Source organism: Rhipicephalus microplus, chromosome 3 (genome assembly GCF_043290135.1).
Source record: "Rhipicephalus microplus isolate Deutch F79 chromosome 3, USDA_Rmic, whole genome shotgun sequence".
Lineage (NCBI taxonomy): Eukaryota > Metazoa > Arthropoda > Arachnida > Ixodida > Ixodidae > Rhipicephalus > Rhipicephalus microplus.
Window position 1 is genome coordinate 69,403,736 of NC_134702.1, and position 20,588 is coordinate 69,424,323.

The 20,588-nt window shown below is 46.3% G+C and overlaps 1 protein-coding gene across 3 annotated transcripts in view; it reads left to right on the plus strand.

The window, feature by feature from the left end:
* LOC142803775 (uncharacterized) overlaps positions 1–20,588 on the plus strand; it is a 94,752-nt gene that overhangs the window by 30,716 nt on the left and 43,448 nt on the right. For 2 of the 3 annotated variants that reach the window (XM_075889744.1, XM_075889743.1), the window contains exons 8-9: positions 15,030–15,217; positions 15,365–15,479. The exons of the other annotated variant lie outside the window; for it this stretch is intronic. In XM_075889744.1, coding sequence (XP_075745859.1) covers positions 15,030–15,217; positions 15,365–15,479 — 303 coding nt within the window. The remainder of the gene's footprint in view (positions 1–15,029; positions 15,218–15,364; positions 15,480–20,588) is intronic. 3 annotated transcript variants of the gene reach the window in all.

A 20,588-nucleotide genomic window follows, 5' to 3' on the forward strand; every position in this document is an offset into this window, starting at 1 on the left:
TCACTGTCAAATATTTTCCACCTTCTGTGACTTGTCGTGCGCCGCTTCACATGTTACGAGTAACTGTCACCAACTGTCCGAAATTTCAACCTTACCGAATGTTCTACGGGCCAGAAAACATTTAATGAGCGCAGGAGGGAAGCAACATACAGTACAATGAGGTATTTGTCAGTCTGGTTAAAATAGAAATAAATGTATATTGTTAACGCCTGTAGTTGTTAAACTATGTGGCAAATAATAGTGAGCCGAAAAATTCTTTTTCCAGCCTCAGGCGACGACGTAGCAGGACTCCCACCCCAACCGGAGACTCTGCCAGCGCTGACACCACGCCTTTATGGCTACCTCAACCTTTTGTAAGAGCGACACACTGCGGTGTCTGTCGTCACAGCCGAACCGAACTATTTTCGCCATTTCATAGGGCCTTTCCACTTAAATCAGACACCTGGTTTTTATGCGACGTTCCTCAATGATCTCGGCAGCTGTATTGGACAAACGGCCAATAAGGCATGTGCACAAGCCTTCTCAAAAGCAGGGCCCTCAATCTGGACCCAAACTGCCCTTTATTTTCTTCTACTTCATCCCACTCCGTTGCAGTTCCTAACGAGTTTGCAAATGTTCAAATCAATTAAACTTTATAGTGAGACATGCTTGCCCACTGCACGCCCTTCACGGTTAGAGCATCGGTACTTTCATACTATTGAATGCTATTGTAAAATCGCACAAGTGCTGTAACAGGCGTTCTTGCTTTTCATTTATGTGCACGTAGTTAATAGGGGCGTAGCCCTGAGGAAACACTGCCCTCTTATATGCAGCTTTGTAGGAAGTGACTGAGGTATATAAACAGCTTTTTGGTTACTCAATCCGTGTATGTAGTGAGTCTAAATTTGTAGAGAATAATTGCGTTAAAGCATATCAATAAGTAAACCAATAACTAAACTAATTTCAAATACTTAAACAAAAAATGACAATGTAACCATAGTCCTGAGTTGACGATGGCATTAGGTTCGACTAAACAAAAAAATGCGTCAGCTGCAGGAAAGGTGAGGATAAATGTGCACTAGAATATATTGTCTGAAGAAGATATACTGCAGTGAAAAACCTAGAATCTCGGAGAATGGTATCATTGTCGGATTCATTAAAAACTGATATTAAAAACAGCGAAGCCGAGACTGCGAACGCTGGTAAACGATGAATTTGCAGAAGATAATTCACCTCAAGTTAGCTTGTCAGTTCTTGTCAAAGTGGTCCCCAGAAGTCTCGGTACAAAGCAGGGATGTTATGCAACTCGCTCGAGATGCGCTAGATGGCTAGCTAGTCCACGATAGCTCATAGTAACGCTCATCAGAAATGAGAAAGGAACGTACACATAGATAGACGTACATGTGAGCACTGGAAAACATGCGTATGCATTCTCTTGAACGCATCCTTCGAACCGCTTCTCCATCAACCTAAGAAAAACTGAAGTATTTTTGATGTATACAGATTGAAAAAAATGCAGTCAGGTAGAGGAATGCATTTCGCATCAGGAAAATAATCGTGTACAAGCCATTTTGCCAAAGCAACGTATAGAATGCTAAAACAATCATATCATAGTCACGGAGTGAATGATGTTGAGTGGGTGAAGCTCCGGAGATACGTCAATAAATCGCGAATCTTCCGTAAACCAAACCAAGTCTATCATGACGTAAAGATGGTGAGCACACGCTGCAGATTGCTTCCGAGCCCTCCGCTCCGACGCCTTGTCTTCGACACTCATACTCGAAGCACACAGACTGCCCCCGAAAGAGGAAGCGTCCCAAGAGCGAACGCATTTTAACGCAAGAGCGTACATGGCCCCCTTTCACGTGAGAGCACGCATCAAAGTAGAGCGTCTTTTCTTGTTCGTGAACATTGACTTGTATGAATCGGGTGGTTGTCGGCGAGTTTTACATTGCAGATTGTCCCAAGTGAGTGATAACTTTGTGTTTATGAAATAAAATAGTGAAATACGACTGCTGTTTAGTGTTTGCTTTCGTGAGTTTCATATTGTGGAGTGTGAATGGTGTTTCGGCTTTGAAATTTGAAGGTGTTCTGCAACAATTTCTGAACATGTTCACAAAATGTTGCCTATCGGCTGTCGTCCCTTCAGTAAGCATGTGAGCCAAGCATTATGGCGTAGCACAATGCGTGCAATTGAATCGATGGTCTGTTGATTCAACTGTCGAGCACGAGCTGCCACACGGGTGGTTTCGAAGGTCATTGAGCCAATAGGGCACTAAGTCAATGGAGCATCCTACTACTCCACTAAAAGTTGGATTGCCATTGAGCGACAGAATTAGAAATTGTGTAAGTGTGTCCTTTCGTTCACACGATTGAAATATATATATATATATATATATATATATATATATATATATATATAACCAGTATACTTTAAAAGCAGTATATGTGACTTGTCAATTATTTTTAGATTATTTTTGCTGGTATAAGTGTGCGAACTGCACACACTCTCGACAACAACCATGTGCTATCAGTGGGCCGTCGACTGAATTGCCTTTCGAAAGGGCCCGAGTGACACGAGTTCGATGTTATAGCTGAAAATTATTTGCCATGCTCAAGCAATGCTGTCATATACAGAAGTTAATTGCGTCAAATACCAAAAAGACGCGGTCTTTGGCTGACGTGAACATGGTGAGCGGTAAGGGTCCCATTTGGGGTGCCACGACATTTACGCACCGCGGCATGAGCAAAAAAAGCCGCGGCAAATGTCACACGTTCGCCGCTTGTTTTATGAAACCTATCGCTCTAACTTTTCATGTTGTTTCATGTTCTTTGTTTAACACTGTTTTGAATAGGGCTAACATTTTTAGGCTCGTATGGACTACCTGATGGCGAGCGTGATAACGCCACATGGCACCTACGGAATATGTCAAGCCGGGCCCCTAAAGCCATTATGTCCCTTCTCACGTCTGCACGTAGTTTTGCGCCACATCAAAGCTTTTCAACTTAATTACCTACGAGTCCACTTCGTGCCTCTCACCTGAAGATTAAACTGCGATTCAAAGACCTATTCGTAATACAGGAGTGCGACAAGTAAGCGTTCAATGAACGCTGCAGTAATACAGAGGGAGCCTACTTCGTAGACGCTGCCAGCCTCGTTGAAGGAATTTCTATAATAGCAGTAATACACTAAAGTAAAGTAGTTGATCGCCTATCACCTAAATGCTCTGATGCATCTATCCTAGAGAAAATCACAGTTTTCCTAGCAACAACGCGCTCCACTGCTGTATACTTAGAGATTCTAAGGTAGCCTACAAAAACTACACGAGAAGACGTATTTCACTTCGAACTCGCGTTATTATATGACAGGCACAACCACGAGCCACGAAAAAGCAGCTCATCTTTATGTGTGCTATAGTAAATGGAAACGAGATAGCACACAACTCAGCCCGAGTATTCCATCGCCGCGCTCGGCCTACTGACATCTCAGACCATGGCATTCAAGCAATACCGGATAGAGCATCACAGATACACTGCCGCTATATCGTCTGCAGAGACGTTGACAAAGACGAGCTTTGCCTCATCGTTCTAAGTGACTTACTCAAGCCGAGGAGACCTGTCTGCGCAACTGCAAACCGTGTCGTACAGCAGTACGGTCACAATGGTCAAAACAGACACATAATAATTTAGTGCGGTGTGTAAATTCTGCGGCACGGACCTGTTTCACATGGTTTGGGCCTACCAGTCTAATAGAAGCGCAAATTACACAACCGACATGGGAGGTGTGGGAGAAAGCTGTCCATCCAAGCTCTCGAGGGTCAACGGAGCCTTTTCGAGTGGGCGCGAATCTCGGCTCAGCCCAGTGGAATCCCAGAATAGGGACACACCCATTCCTCTCGCATAAGCTGCACTGTAGCATTTTCTGCAACAAATGTTTCATTCATTCATTCATTCATTCATTCATTCATTCATTCATTCATTCCGCTGGTCACGAAACTTTCGATAATGCTACGGGAGAGCTTCTAAGCAGTTTGGAGCTCTGAGGCGCAGCTTGCTAGCTCGGACCCAGAATGTAATGAGCACTTCCACTTCGTGTTATCCGAGGGGGCCTCGAGCAACATGCTCCCGAGTTTCTACATCCTGCGTTTGCTCTTCTCGCAACACCCATGTGCGTGTCTCTGTGTGGTGGCATCGATGTTTTACGGTAGCCTCCTCAAGTGCATTCGGTGTACTATTTGAGGATGAAAGACGTTAGTCTAAAAGATACAAAACTAGTTTAAAGTATTGTCAGTTTGCAAGTTTACCTTATGTTTGGCTTGAATGATATTTTGACATACTGAGCAAACCAAAAATACAACCAAAACAAGCACGCAGGCTTTTGACGGCAGTATATTTTTGCAGTTAGTGTTACAATACAGTTTGCTCATTCGTAGCACTGTATTTCGAGACGGTTCTCTTCCACTGTTGAAAATGAAATGCTCAAAATCTTTCAACACTCTTTCTAAACACATCAGTGTGATTTTTCGTGTGCTTCTTTAAATCTATCAAAATTCTCATCATCTTGACGAAGGGAACCCTGATGAGATGCGAAGCAGCAGCATTGCGCCCATACACGATCAACGTTCTTGATTCGCGCCTCGTCAATGTCGTCGGTTTTCCTCTCTGCCTACGCTTGCGTTTGGCTTCCATGGTTCAAGCCTATACTCGTGCTTCGTCGGTGTTGCTGGCACGACGTCACCATTCACGAACGCGATCGACTTCGCTAACCCTCGCAACGCCGGCGACGACCAGGTTAGGCCTAATTGCTTCGGCGGATTTTTTAGCGGGCGAAGGAGCATCATTTTCCGGCGTCCTTTTCATCACAGATAAACGAGCCGAAAGAGCACCACTCGATGTGCGCTCGAGCGTTGCGAGGGGAGAACAGGGTAAAGTGAGAGAGAGGTGACTCGTACAGGCGTGTTTCAATGCACTCGTCAGGTTTATTGCGCGTGAACCGACGGGTCAGCGGTGTAGAGAGCGGCGGTCGTGGTAGCAGAGCTAGCGGCGGTAGTGGCAGGTGTTGCAGCTGCAGGCGCTGCGGCGAGCGCGTGGCTGGCGAGGAAGAAAGTGACGTCAGCGTGCAGCTTCGGCGTGACTAACTTGGCACCTCTGCAACAGCTGCGGCGCGTTCGTATGGATGCACGGTGGGACAGCGTTACAAGGCGTCAAAGAGCTGCTTCGTGTCTAAAAGTCGGTATTTCATCGTTGGATAACCTTCTGGGCGTCTTAACTCTTTCCGATGGCCACCCACCATGGAGATGCTAAATGTCACAATACTTTCGGTATACCGACAAATATTTGAGCATCTGTTATACAAACTGTAGCACACAAAATAGATGCGACTAAGAAATTTGATTTTCCTCCCTTAGAACGCCGCAGTCGGTCTACCTGAGAAAATTTTGGTTCTTGTGTCACACCATCGACCCCCCCCCCCCCTCCGCATTTCACAGGAAGTTCACAGCTTAGTCAGCTTGTTCTTTTGATTTGATGGCACGGAAGTTTTATCGCACCCCATGGTAGCACAACTACGCAACAAATGAAGCAAGTGCGACCTTCCCGGACGTTGCGGTCGTGCCTTCCATGCTGCCCTTCCACACTTCATTGCGCGTTTTAAATAATCATGGTACGCCTGTGCAGACACTATCACGTTGCCACCTAGGTCCATCCCCACGTGTCCTAGGGCCCGATGGTCCTACAATTGTGGTTGGCAGTACTCCAATTCACCGACTGTTTATCATGCTCTCCGGGCTTTCCATCGCTGTCTAGAGGCTAAAATGCCCTGAGATCCATGTAGCCTTTAGAAGCGAAAGTTGTGGACACAATGGCTGCCCTCTGATAGCTTTTGGTACCCCGACACCGGCACGCGGTCATGAGTTGACAGTGGAAGCACATGGCCACAGGGGCGTTGCCAGGTCACTTTCGTAACTTTGTTTGGCGATGATTCATGGGGCTTGCTCCCCGCTCGAGGTCGGCTACAATAATCGCAGCTGGTATGCATCTGCACTTGCTTGCACCGTGGTTAAGGCCAACCGACATGCAACGGTGTGTGGTCACCCGTTTTTTTTTTTAGATGCGGAGCATCTAATACTCGAGGCTTGTAGTGCGGCGCCGTCCGCAAGCTTCCTCCTCCTTCTTCCACCATCTGTGCATCCCTTCCTCCTCTACACACCGCGCGCGCTTCACTCCTCCACCATCTGTGCACCCTTCCTCCTCTACAAACCGCATGCGCTTCTCCTCTTCATGAACATTCGCTAGCTGCATAATGTAGCGCGCATGCGCCGTCACGCTTCGAGAACATAGGCAGCTGACGCGCGCGCATGCGCCGTCGCGCTTCGAGAACATCGGCAGCTGACGCGCGCGCATGCGCCATTGCGCTTCTCCCCCTTCTCGAACATTCGACAGCTGACAGTGCATGCGCCGTCGCGCTGTATATATACTCAAGGTCGGTGCTCGCTCGCTCAGTTGCCGCTCGTCGGTTGGTTTGTACGGCGCGTCGACGTCCGAGGTCGCAATGATCGACGTCCCTTCGACCAGCGCCGGCCAAACTGTTGGCGGAACCGCAACCAAGTCGTCGTCCGAAGACAAGGCAGCGCGGAGAAGAGCTCGCGACGCCGAACGTAAACGTCGGCGTCGAGCGGAAGATGCTCAACTTAGAGAACGTGAAGCCGCTGAGAGACGTCAGCGTCGAGCAGCAGCACCGGATTCGGCCGCTTTGAAACGTAAGCGTCGACAAGAGGACCCGGACTTTCGAAAACGGGAAGCCGAGTGCAAGTGTCGGTGACGAGAGGCTCAAAGTTCGTCGCAATAAATAAACACCGCCCTTTCGCATACGTGTCGTACGTGTTCACTCATTTAACACCCCTCCTACAACCACGTTAACCAATTTAGCCAGCGACCCAAGTAAGTCGCAATTTAACACCCCATTTCACAACCACGTTAACTAATTTAGCCATCGACCCAAGTAAGTCGCACTTTAACACCCCGTTAACCAATTATATGCTCCGCATCCTCCTCAGTGTTCCCCCGAGGGAAGCTGCGGGCAATTTTTTGCTTGTGGTTCATGCCGGTTCTCGTGGACAGGGTGTCCGATAGTTCGTGTACGGTGGCCGGTGCTTACTAGGGTGTTCGCAGCACTCTTACAGTTTGCCGGCCTGTCCAGCTCTTGGAGTAGCCACTTCGAAGCAGTCACTGGGAATGGCCGTCCACGTGCCTTATGGTCAATATCGGGCACATGAGGCGCGAGACCCTCGCGTTCCTCTCTGAGGAGGTCCTCTTTTTGGGGGAGCACGAGTTTCTGCCTCATTGGTCAACGTTGACCGTGAACTTAATTTTCGGCCGACATGGCGCTAAGCCGCAACGTGAAGTCGGAGTTGATGTGCTTGTCTCCTTGCTCTTTTGATCTGTGTTAACCGCCTTTGGTATCTCACTTCCTATTACCAAGTTGACGTGCACGAAGGAATAGTGTGTGCACACCATTTATCATATTTTCCTATTGGTTCAATTGTGAGCTATGTGCATTTTTTATGTTGATCAGACTTCAGCTGTTCGCCGTATGCAAAAATGTTAGTTTTTCTGATATACATTCGGCATCAATTGAAACCCTAACAGCGGCAAACCTTCGCGACGGTATAGTGCGCGCCGTCCAGTCATCACCGTTGACAGGCGCGCGCATCCTGTTCGGCAGCTCTGTGCATATATATTTTGGCTGCGGCAGCTGCATTTCCGATGGAGGCGGAAATGTTGCAGGCCCGTGTGCTCAGGTTTGGGTGCACCTAAAGAACCCCAGGTGGTCGAAATTTCCGGAGCCCTCCACTACGGCGTCTCACATCATATGGTGGTTTTGGGACGTTAAAGCCCACATCAATCATTCAATCGAGCTCTGTGCATATATATGCGATCCTGTCCATGGTAATAAGCGTACGGTACGCACTATACCATCGCGAAGGCTTGGCGCTGTTTGGATTTCATTTGACAACGATAGTAAAATTGTGAAGATGTCAATGTATTTATGAACACCAGTCTGTCATGCATAACTTATGCTCTATGAATAGTGTAAATGATTTTTTTCTAAACAGAGAGTTTAAAGAAGTTCTTTGTGAGCTCCTTCGGGTCTTTATTCATTACGAAGCACTGCGAATCATCGATGGTTGTCTAGCACCGAGTGACGTTACGCTTTTTGCGGAACTTGTCACGTTTACGACGAGGTGTGGTTATTCATAAACCTGGAAAATAAAATAAAACTTGAAGCAAAACGTAGCCCAACATAAACAGGAAGGTAAGGATTCTATTTGATCGATATGATATATTGTGAGAATCAGTTTATAACAAGAAAAACGGGGCGACGAAGTGGCAGTATAATATTATAATGGTAATTAAACTGTGATAGATACGGTTCGAAAGAACGGAATCGGACAGATGAGTTCACCCCAAGCCAGTGGCCCTTAGCCATGGATGCTTCAAGGATTCCTTGTAGTCGAATGGAAGTTACGGAGACCTCTTGAGGTAAATTAAGACAACATGCTATGAGAAATAGATGACTTTTACGATTTCTCCCCAGCGAAAAATGTTCAAACAAAAGTGCCACGCCAATTCGATCACATCAGCTTGTCTTTAATTTGTGTTCCCACAGACAAATTTTACCTGTTTCTAGCCGCGTTTTCTATTCGGGTTTGCAAACCCGGAGCAAAGATGCTGGCCGTAGAAAACGGCAACAAAAGCGTTGCAATAGTTTCGTGAAGGAAGGGAAAGGTGAGTTAGCCTCTCGCAATGCAAAAATGCTGTGCAGTAAAGCTTACCAACCATCAGACAGTGTCACTGTGACAAAAAAGTGAAGTGCTTCAAAAAAAAAGAAAAAAGAAAAAAAAAAGCTGTTTTTACAGCGAAATTTGTACATGGCTAGGCGAAACAAAAGATGGCTTTGACTGCGACATCTGCAACCACCCGTGGCCACAAGTTTCAGTTTTGCTGGTTAGCCATCTCTGCGGAGAGCTTTGGTGGTGATTTTGTTTGTGTGTTTTTCCTGAAGGGGAGGTTTGCGGACCCCAAAATATGCTTTCGCTCTGAGGCTTGTGGATTCCAATTTTAGAACCCTAAGCAGTCTTGGAGGCATTACCAAAACAAAGCGAGTAAATACGTAATTCATAACGCAGACAAAAAGAAAAGGAACGTGTTACCACGCCACGTTATCACCCAGAAAAGGTAACCGATTACGGTTACCGTTCCAGAAGAAAAAGTAACGCACGTTGCTTGTGCTGTTATACTCCATCGTCAAACTTTTGAGTCCATGTTGCCACTTCGCTGCAGAAACAAGTAACAAAAATCTTGTTAGGCTCATATTTATACTTGCAATATATCTTCTATCCGAAGGATAGACTTTACATGAAATAATGATTTACCGAGAATATATTCCATGATCGTGTTGAACCCGGATGGCCTATGAAGTTGCCTGTAGATTGCGGTGACTTCTAGTGATGGCTTTTCCTCGCGTTGACTTCTAACCCTGCGGCACATGGTAAAACCTTTTTTTTTTTCAGTGTGGCATTAAAACACAAAATGAGATTTCATCCACAATCTTTCCAAAGCAACCACCACTTAACTCTCAGTAACATTACTGTAGTTTTGACAGCGTGTTTGTACTCACTAGACAGATGCCTAATTATTGCCCTAGTAAGAAATGATTGATTCATATGTGAGGTTTAACGTCCCAGAACCACCATATGATTATGGGAGACGCCGTAGTGGAGGACTCCGGAAATTTCGACCACCTGGGGTTCTTTAACGTGCACCCAAATCTGAGCACATGGGCCTACAACATTTCCGCCTCCATCGAAAATGCAGCCGCTACAGCCGGGATTCAAACCCGCGACCTCCGGGTCAGCAGCCGAGTGCCCTAGCCACTAGACCACCGCGGCGGGGCCTTCGTAAGAAAGGCTTAGAAGGCCTAGCTTTATGGATGGGTGCACGTTAAAGAACCCCAGGTGGTCTAAATTTCTGGAGCCCTCCACTACGGCGTCTCTCATAATCATATAGTGGTTTTGGGACGTTAAACCCCACATATCAATCAAACCTAGCTTTATGGAGAAAAAAAGGAAGGCATATACATTTTCCTCCTTTTGATGGGGCTATGACATGGTCAGTGCAAACTGCGGTTTTCAGCTTAAAGGTAGAAGGCTATACCTGTATAAATAAAAAAATTGAACTGTAGAAGAATACTTCATTGCAAAATAAGCCATAGAAGTAGTCGGCTGTAAATCCCGTGCACCACCGTCAACCGTCATATAGCAGTGGCGTGTGGGACGTGATGTCCCTAATGATGCGGAGCCCTCATCTTTTACCTAAGTTACGTCCGCATCAAATCGTTTCATTTTCAGTACCAAGCATAAAAAAGGTGAAATAACTCCTTGCTGTCTGCATGATTTATGTGTGGCTCTACAAATAATGAGCATACCACAGATAATCAACAAAAGCTGGGTGCCAAGGCCTCTTCAGTACGTATAGTTTCTATCAGTATGGTGGGTCTTTGTGTGAAGGTGTTTGAAATCGACCTCGTGTACTCAAAAATGCATTAACTATAGAATTGAATACACAGATTCCGTGAGAAGAATGATCATTCCATTTTGAAACAAAGTTGACAATCAGTGCGAGATAACTATCTACTACGTAAAAATTTTCTTGAAACTGAAGCAACGGCGGTATTTCAAGGCTGTCATGAGGTACCTTGCCTCGTGTCTTAATTAGTTGGTGCTTTCGCACTTAGCGTTCAATAAGCACTCGATGAGTGCGTTGGATGGTACTCTTAACGCACCTCAGCAAGAGCAATTATAGCGCTCTAAAGGGACAGGAGGCGAGATGGAGACGAGACCTTGTGCTTGTTTAGGGCACTATGGTTTGTGACGAATTGCCAACAACCACTCTCATCTCCCTTTCTGAAGGGCACTCTTGACGCCTGATGGGCCAGCAGCAGTATGCTGCTGTGTCAACAAAATTTTCAGTTGAGCTGTGCGAAAGTGACGCCTATTGAAAGAAGGAGCTTTTTATAAAATTACGAAAAAAAATTTGAATGAAAAAATGTAGCTTTTGTGAAAGCAACTCCACTACCTTGAAATCTGCGGAATAGCGTGGAGCTGGCAGCCTAGGGATGTCCTCGGCAATGCGCAATTGGTTTGGTGGTGGTGCCCTCTCCTGAGCGGGGAAGGCATTAGATAGAAGTTTCAGAATTCTTTTTGTGTGACTTAAGAAAATTGTTCAAATTATTTGTTGATTATTTTTGTATATTACTACAGTGAAGTAGTTCACCAAAAGATTGTGGACCAGGCAAGTCTACATGGTTGGCGCTTTTAACTAGGCGTATGAAGACAGTACACGAAACTTTATTTACTTTTTCTACCGTCTCTCTGCTTGTTCATTAGCGCTATATAAGTGGTTCATTGCTAATACTTGTGACGTTGTCCCGTTGGCAGATGAAGTCCGCCGGGCGAGTGTCCGTGTTCGTGAATTGTAGAACTTCATGCAAGCTACAAGCATCGTTTGTCTTGAACGGGCCTCGTCCAATGCTTATGAGTCGTGCTATGCGATAGTTGACCTCACTGGGGAGATCAAGGGTAACGTAGGGCCCGCGTTAGTGAGCGAGAAACTTCTGGCACAAGCCATGCTTCCGCGAAGGCGTCCAGACTATGGTCACCAGAATCTAAATAAGCAAGTCGGTGGTGGTCATCATAGTGGGTCTTTGACTGGTCTTGATTGGACATAGCCGAGTGAGGCGTCACGTTTATTCGCCACTACAGTGAATTTCTTTAATTGGTTCACTGTTGTCGGTGGAGTAAGGGAACGGGATGTCGAAATAGAACCGTGGTGTACAACATAGAGAAAAAGTTGAGTAACCAGTAGTGTCATGTGTCTGGTTGGTCAAGACATATGCGAGAAAAAAAAATACGGTCTAAGTTCACGTGTGCGGAGCCGACGTACATGGGCAGCATGTTGGCAAGCGTACTGCTCGTATGTATAGACTACACCGTTAGTTTCTGCATGGTATGGCGTGGAATGATGGAAACTATGTGAACACCGACGAAGAGTCTCTTCGACAACATCCATGGTGAATTGGCACCCACGGTCACTGATTACGATGTGTGGTTATGGGGAGGTCTATGTCTGAGAATAACGTCAAACAGCAAAAAGATAGACATATTTTGGTGAGGCAGATGACAGTGTTGCTCTCTCACAATGCCTGGCTAGCACATTTATGTAAGTAGTAACCCAACGACTGCCGTATGTCGACTGAGAGAAATGTACGTCCCATAAGATCTACTGCAGTTTATTTGAATGAGGATTAGGAGGTGAACTTGGTTTATGGCGACTAGACGGCGCACAAGGATATGTCGCTTTTCACGCTGACATTCGGGGCCATGGCAATAAACCTTTAGGCATTGTTGCGTATCTGAGGCCAGTAAAATATTACTGAGCAGTTTAGTGTGTTCTTGTGCACCGAAGATGACCGGAAGTTCATTAATCGTGCTTGGTGAATAATACGTGACTGCGAATACTTTTGCGGACAACAAAACGATAGCTTGCACCGGTGGTCGAGTACTTTTTCTTATAGAGGAAGCAGACACATAGGCGAAAAAGAGTGTCTCTTGCGCACTCCTTTGCGGCCGCAAAGAGTGACTGTAAGCTCCTTTCCTGTGGTGGCTTCTCGGACATGAGGGTATCAGAAATGTCATGTGTTTTTTTCGACCATATTGCACAGATCTCAAAGTTGTTGAGTTAAAAAAATTAAAAACCAGTTAGATTGCAGCCATTCATGTATTTTTGTTCTGTATATCCATGTGTTTGCTCAACAACCGTTAAGATGTGAGCATCTATATGCGGGAATTCCGAATTTACAAAAGGGATACATTGACCAAAGTTCTCAGAGTCACATTCAATGTTTGGAAGTGCCATGCGAGAGAGAAGATTAGCATTAGCATGTCGTCTGTTGCACTTGCAGCAAGCAGCGGAATTCATATACGCATACAGACGCATGCATACGCATTCATATACGCATACGCCCAGCGTACTAGTTCACCAGAGAGATCCCGATGATTCGCAAGAGAGCACAGTGAATGATTAACCGAGACCACACCAGAGGGCTGCCTGTAGTGATACTGTTGTGACCAATCCACAGTGAAGACGATTCTCAGACACTCTCATTCTGTTCATGTACAGACCCTCAATGACATCTGGTTTCGTCCACCGATGTGCCTTCAGAGCATGGGTGAGCAAGAAGAGCTTTAAAAAATAGCCTGCTCAATTTCCACATTTTGCTTCCACTATTTGGCAAAATTTATTCAAATCAATATTTTTTGAGCTACATAAAAATGACAAGAGATTCCTTTGAACTTTACCCACGTTTTTTTTATCTGAAAAACTAAAGAGAGGCATTCCCTACTCTTGAGAAAAAGTTGAGAACGTGCTTTCAGTTTCGAGGTTAGGAGCTGGTAAATAAGGTGACCGAAGGTTTTTTTTGGGGTACAACGATTGCGATCTTGAAACCATATACCACTGCTCTCGGAGTGACTCCAGGAGTGGTTGGCGTACGATATCATTTGCTCGCTAGCTGTCGCCTACGCGCTACAGCGCAACGCCGAGGTCAACACCACTAGGATCGGTAGGAACCTGTGTTCACGATTAGAGATCGATGGGGCGAAAAATGGGCTGGGGCGTCAATATCCTTTTGGCTGGGGCATCAATATTAGATGACACTAAGAGGAATTGACTCAGAGTCTGCCCCTAACGGCAATACCACCAGATTTCGAAGAACGCTTTGCTTGGGAATTCAGTGCACATTGCTTTATGAACTTGCTCTCTAAAATTTCAGTAACTATAGCAGGGCAGACACCAGCTGGTAGCGTCTAGAAGCCTTTACAGTAGCGAGCGCACGAGCGTAGAGCGGACCCTGAGCCTCTACGATGGCGCCATACGCGAGAGGGTGCCGCTCAAAGTTATCGTGTGAATAGTGAGAGGTGATATCGTGGAAAGTACTAAGTCGGTCTTTGCAGGAGCCGCATTCATCCCAGAGCAGCTGCTGATCTTGTCCGCGACATGTGAGATCTCGCACAGTAGAGTGAGCTTTCTCGTTAGGATTTCAGTCATTGGGGCTGGTAGCTAGTATCACTTCGACAATTTTTTCGACACATTGTGAACTCACAGGCAAGATGTAGTAAATTACAGTAATTGCCGTTAGATAACTAGTGAAATTTGTGTAACGAGTAATTATACTCAGATCAACAGAGAAGAACAGTGTGTCGGCGTGCTCCTTCAGCGCGCCCCTGCATGCTCCTGTATGAAGCAACACTGCTAATACAACAAATAATTGTTGCGTTTGTACGTACCAAAACCATGATGTGATCATGTGGTTCGCCGTAGTGGGGGGCTTCTGAAGCTTCCACTACTCGAGGTTATTTAATGTTATCCTAAATCGAAGTGCAGAGGTTTTGGCATTTCGCCTCCGCCTCAAATGCGACCGCCGTGGCTGGGACTAACACAGCTGGCCAGCAGCCAGAACCACTAGAGACTACATCGGTGGGTAATTAACAAAGTAGTGTGATAAAGATTCGAAGCTGTGTCATGATATAAGAAGTTATCACACAATTATGAGTGATGAACCAAGCACCAACTTTTAAGTGAAAGCGCAGAAACTCTATTGCACCATTGTGGCAGATTTCGTACTTGAGTTCGTTCGGTATAGTGCCATTTTCTTTAGGTCCTCGTGGACTTTGCGGCTGTACTCTGCACTAAATATATTGCGTTCTTACGTCAGACTGTTCTCGCATTTCATTACCAGGAAAGTTCACCGAGATTAACCGCGAGTAGAGCCCGCTACATGGCGCTCTTTTGCATAGTACAATAGCTAGTAAAGTATAGCATGTGAGTGCGCACCCTTACTTCACCCCACTCACACAAATCGACATAAAAACGTCTAAAGTGCCATATCAGCGTGCCATGATTTCGATACGTCTGGATTAATTTCCTTCCAGACCCCAACAAGCAGTAGTACTACATCAGTGAACGACCAGCAAGGCGCATCGAGGAGTGTTCTAGGGGGTCCACACGCTGCCTTGGATCAGTCACCAGCGTCCTTCGCGGTTGAATGTAGCCAGTGTCTGGCAGAGACTCCATTCGGGGAAATCATCGATCTTCTCTGGTGCGGACACTTTCTGTGCAGGTACGCCATGTCAGTGTGGTTGCACTACAGCTTCTTAAGAAACGTTTTCAGAAATTTCAACCCATCAGAAGTGAAGTCCGGAGCAGAGAAGGTGGCCGCATTGCGCAGAATGTTTCCAGCCTTTTGTTCATCTCTTGCTATGTGCAGGGAGTGCGTGCAAAGAACTGCAGTGAACACAGTTGCCCACTTTGTCCATTGCCCGGTCGTTCAAGAAGGCGGCTCACAATGCGGTTCTTACATTCAAGAGTCTGCCCTGAAATCTGTAAGTAAAATGAGTAAATGACAGTAGTCGCATTGTATTCGCCATCAGCATACTGACTACACCTATTCGAAGGCGAATACCTGTTCAATGTTTCTTTAACTAACCTAATGCAGTGCTTCCCGCGATCATGCTATTCCCGCAAACAGTTTAAACGCATCATTTCACCTGAATTTATTCCTCCCCTTGCGCACTTGCCTTCTATTGAAATCCAGTCTTTTCTCTCTATTGACCAACGGCTATCTTGCCTTCATGGAATGCCTCCACTCCTCGCCTTCTACAATGACCCCCTAATGCCCATCTCTTCTTCCTCCATTCAGTATAGAGATGTCTTTACCTTAATGGAGAGCTCAGGATATGCTCCTAAGATATGTTATTTCATCATTATAGTCAATCATAGCATTGTGCACCTACTGGCACTGACATCATGGCGTGACGACGAGCTACAGTGTGTACTGTGCGGATTATCGTGATTGCGTGCCGCTGAATGACTAATTGGATTGCTAGACAAAGTAATTATCATAACTAGGAGACAATAATACCCAGATAACTATAGGAAATGATATTTGTACTAGTTATATAGATCTAAATAATTCGAATGTCGGTCATTGTCGGCGACAAGTTATCTTTGCATCCATATTAATTTCTTCTCATTCATTTTATTATTACTACAAGTAACATTCTTCATACTTTCCATGGCATTCTTGCTGGTTAGTTCTTACTAGCATCGTGTCTAGCAAAAAAAAAAAACCTTTAAAACTTCACTTTTACCCTTCATTAGCAATGTTGTCAGGTGCAAAAATGTATGGCCGCTCCCACGTCCATTTGTTTCCTCTTGTCGAGTGGTGACAGTTGTTCAGCAGACCCGTGAAGCGAGCGAGCAAAGTGGAGCGTTCGCTATCTCGTGGTGTGTGCTCGAGAATGTACAGCCAATGTTTGCGATAAGCGATCCCTCTTGCATAGCTCTCATCGATGTCTCGGCCGAGTTGACATATGACGCGCATGACACTGGGTCGAATGAGATATCGTACTGCTACTACTACCACTTCCACTGAAGCTTCTCCTCCTCCTCCTCCTCCTCCTCCTCCTACTACTACTACTACTACTACTACTACTACTACTACTACTACTACTACTACTACTACTACTACTACTACTACTACTACCTTTCACTCTGCCCAAGGCGTTACTGTCACCACAGTCACCTGACGAAGTTTTGTTTATCATTGACTACGCGTTTGCTTGCCACATAGATGGCGCGATGAAAACGTAACGGTATCTTGCGCGTGCCCTGTACAATATACTTCGTTTGGACGTAACCATACAGTATAAACCTAACGAAAGCAGGAAAAGAACATGTACATAGTACTTAATTTTTCAGAGGCCATTTCAGCTCAGCAGCTCAGTGTCTACATATTCTTGATGTCCCACCTTTTATTCGCCGCAAATACAAAACGGACGACACATATTTCGTGCCACTGCATCGTTATACAGTTGTGCGATCAACACATACCGCTTTTTTAAATGCGAAGAATTTCTTAGCGAACGTCGGCGACATTGAGGGTATCTATCTATCTATCTATCTATCTATCTATCTATCTATCTATCTATCTATCTATCTATCTATCTATCTATCTATCTATCTATCTATCTATCTATCTATCTATCTATCTATCTATCTATCTATCTATCTATCTATCTATCTATCTATCTATCTATCTATCTATCTATCTATCTATCTATCTATCTATCTATCTATCTATCTATCTATCTATCTATCTATCTATCTATCTATCTATCTATCTATCTATCTATCTATCTATCTATCTATCTATCTAGCTGCCTGCCTGCCTGCCTGCCTGCCTGCCTGCCTGCCTGCCTGCCTGCCTGCCTGCCTGCCTGCCTGCCTGCCTGTCTGTCTGTCTGTCTGTCTGTCTGTCTGTCTGTCTGTCTATCTATCTATCTATCTATCTATCTATCTATCTATCTATCTATCTATCTATCTATCTATCTATCTATCTATCTATCTATCTATCTATCTATCTATCTATCTATCTATCTATCTATCTATCTATCTATCTATCTATCTATCTATCTATCTATCTATCTATCTATCTATCTATCTATCTGTCTGTCTGTCTGTCTGTCTGTCTGTCTGTCTGTCTGTCTGTCTGTCTGTCTGTCTGTCTGTCTGTCTGTCTGTCTGTCTGTCTGTCTGTCTGTCTGTCTGTCTGTCTGTCTGTCTGTCTGTCTGTCTGTCTGTCTGTCTGTCTGTCTGTCTGTCTGTCTGTCTGTCTGTCTGTCTGTCTGTATTGTGAGCGCGACAAGCGAATGTCTCTTTATTCTCTTTGTAATCATCATCACCTGTACATCTTCTTCATCTAAAAATATCATCACCAGCGTGATTGAGCTCGAGCCTGGCCGAAAAAACCGGTTCCTCACAAGTGATGGACTGTGCTTTTCGTTCCCTCAAGTCCTCTCGCCCGTTCTCGCTGGAGCTCCGCTCGGGTCTTCGCATACAACCCCCTACCATGGCGGCCCAAGAAAACCCTGGCCCATCCAACGTCGCCGTCTTACTGCAGCCACCGCCACCCGCTCCGCCCAACAACACTCGCCTGCGTGATCCACCTGTGTTTTCCGGTCTCCGAGGCGATGATGTCGAAGACTGGATCAAGAACTACGACATCGTCAGCGATTTGAACAGGTGGGACAATCCACACAAGTTGCGCAGCGTCCCATTTTACTTGTCCGATGTTGCGAAAACTTGGTTCTGGAACCACCACCCGGATCTTCCCGACTGGGACACTTTCGAGCAGCAAATTCGTCAGGTATTTGGTGCCCCTGCAGTTCGCACTGAGGCAGCAAAGAAGAAACTCGCTCAACGCACGCAGTTGCCGGGTGAATCTTACACCTCTTATATTGAGGATGTCCTTGCATTGTGCAAGCGCGTTAACACCGGCATGTCTCAAAACGACCAAATACGCCACATTATTAAAGGAATTAACACCGTCGCCTTTAACGCCCTCGCCACGCAAAATCCTGCCACCACCCAGGACGTGATAACCATCTGTCAGCGGCTTGACGAGCTTCAGTCTCTTCGCCTTTGCTACGATGCCACCGACGTTCGTTTGCCTGCACCCCTCGACTTGCGTGCGCTTATTCGCGACATCGTTCGTGAAGAGCTGCACGGGCGCTGCTCTTCCTGTGCTGCAGAAGTTACTTTACCTCCTGAAAAAAGATAGCTTGCGAGACCTGATTAAACAAGAGATCGCCTCCGCATCGCGTGCGACGTGTTCCAACAGTCCCTGCGTGCGCCAGACGCGCACGTACGCCGAAGTTGCCGCGCTCTCTGCCGCACCCACCGTTTCTGTGCCTACAACAGCAGACCATACGCCTGTGTCTTCGTTATCACCGCCAGTGCGTGCACCACCTTACTACGCACCTGAGCGCCCACCTCGCCCAACCTGTTACTACTGCGGCTATCGAGGACATATCGCTCGGTTTTGTCGAAGGCGCCAACAAGACGAGCAACGCGGCTACGCTCCCGAAGAACATCGAAGCTTCCGTCCGACCATGAACTACTTACGGCCACCCTCCCGATCATTCTATTACCGTTCACCATCACCTACTTACCACACGGACATGCCTGGGAATTCCCGTACGTCTCGCCGCAGGTCGCCTTCGCCAGGTCGCCGTTCAGTGTCACCTCTACGGCCCGCCTCCCATTCCACAAACGCCCACGCGGAAAACTCCCCAATGCAGTTTTAGGAGGGGAAACTGCATCCCTTGGACAGCTAACAATTCCTCCAGAGCGGCCATCGAATTTGATAGTAGTGTTTGTAGAAGGCGCACGTGTTGAGGCTCTTGTAGACACTGGCGCTGCCGTTTCGATTATTCGTGCTGATTTTTGTTCCCGCCTTCGAAAAGTCACCACACCTTATGGCGGCCCACCTCTACGTGCGGCGACCAACGCTCTCATTCGTCCACTTGCACAGTGTACCATTCGTGTCTGCATAGAAGGCATTCGTCATCACATTGTTTTCGCGGTATTTCGTGAGTGCACCCATGCTCTCATTCTTGGGTGGGATTTCTTGTCTTCTGCGTCCGCTTTCATATCATGTCATCAGCGCCTCCTGCATCTAAACGCCACTGACTCTTCTCCGCTTGAACAAGATGGACGCATCCGCCTTGTCACCAAGTCAGATTATGTACTTCGGCCATACATCGAAGAAATTATAAGTGTTAATTGCACCGACATTGTGGATGGCGACGTACTAATTCTCCCTTACGGTCATACCCTACGTAGGGGCATTGTGATCACACCGGGGCTTATTCGCTTCTTCGATGGGTGTACGTACCTAACCGCCATAAATCAAACGCCCGAGTGTATACTGCTCCCCTGTGGCTCAACAGTATCTTGCGCGGTCGACAGTGAGCCTGTTGCGATTGTTACTCTTCCGAACAACAACCACAACGATGTTCCGAAGTCGCAATCATTGCCATTCAATGCCTCTGCCACACCTGTGTCGGCGACAATAAGCAATGACTTAACACCTGATCAAACTGAAGATTTGCTCGCCCTATTAAATAGACACCGTTCTCTATTTGACGTGAACTCGCCCGCCCTAAGCATGACTACCACCGCTACTCACAGCATCCAGACTGACGGCTCTCGTATTGTACATCGGCGTCCATATCGCGTGTCTCAGGCAGAACGCAAGATCATCGAGGAAAACGTCTCAGACATGCTACGACGCAACATCATACGTCCTTCCTCGAGTCCCTGGTCATCCCCAGTTGTTCTCGTTCAAAAGAAAGATGGGACAGTGCGTTTCTGCGTCGATTACCGTGCGCTAAACAAAATAAAGCGCAAGTATGTTTATCCCCTCCCTCGGATCGACGATGCACTGGATTCATTACAGGGCGCAGAGTATTTTTCCAGCCTCGACCTTAGGTCAGGCTACTGGCAGATACCAATGTCGGAGTCTGATAAAGAGAAGACCGCCTTTTCAACGCCAGATGGGTTGTACGAGTTCAATGTGATGGCTTTTGGACTCTGTAATGCGCCCACCACCTTCGAACGCATGATAGACGGCGTATTGCGTGGTTTGA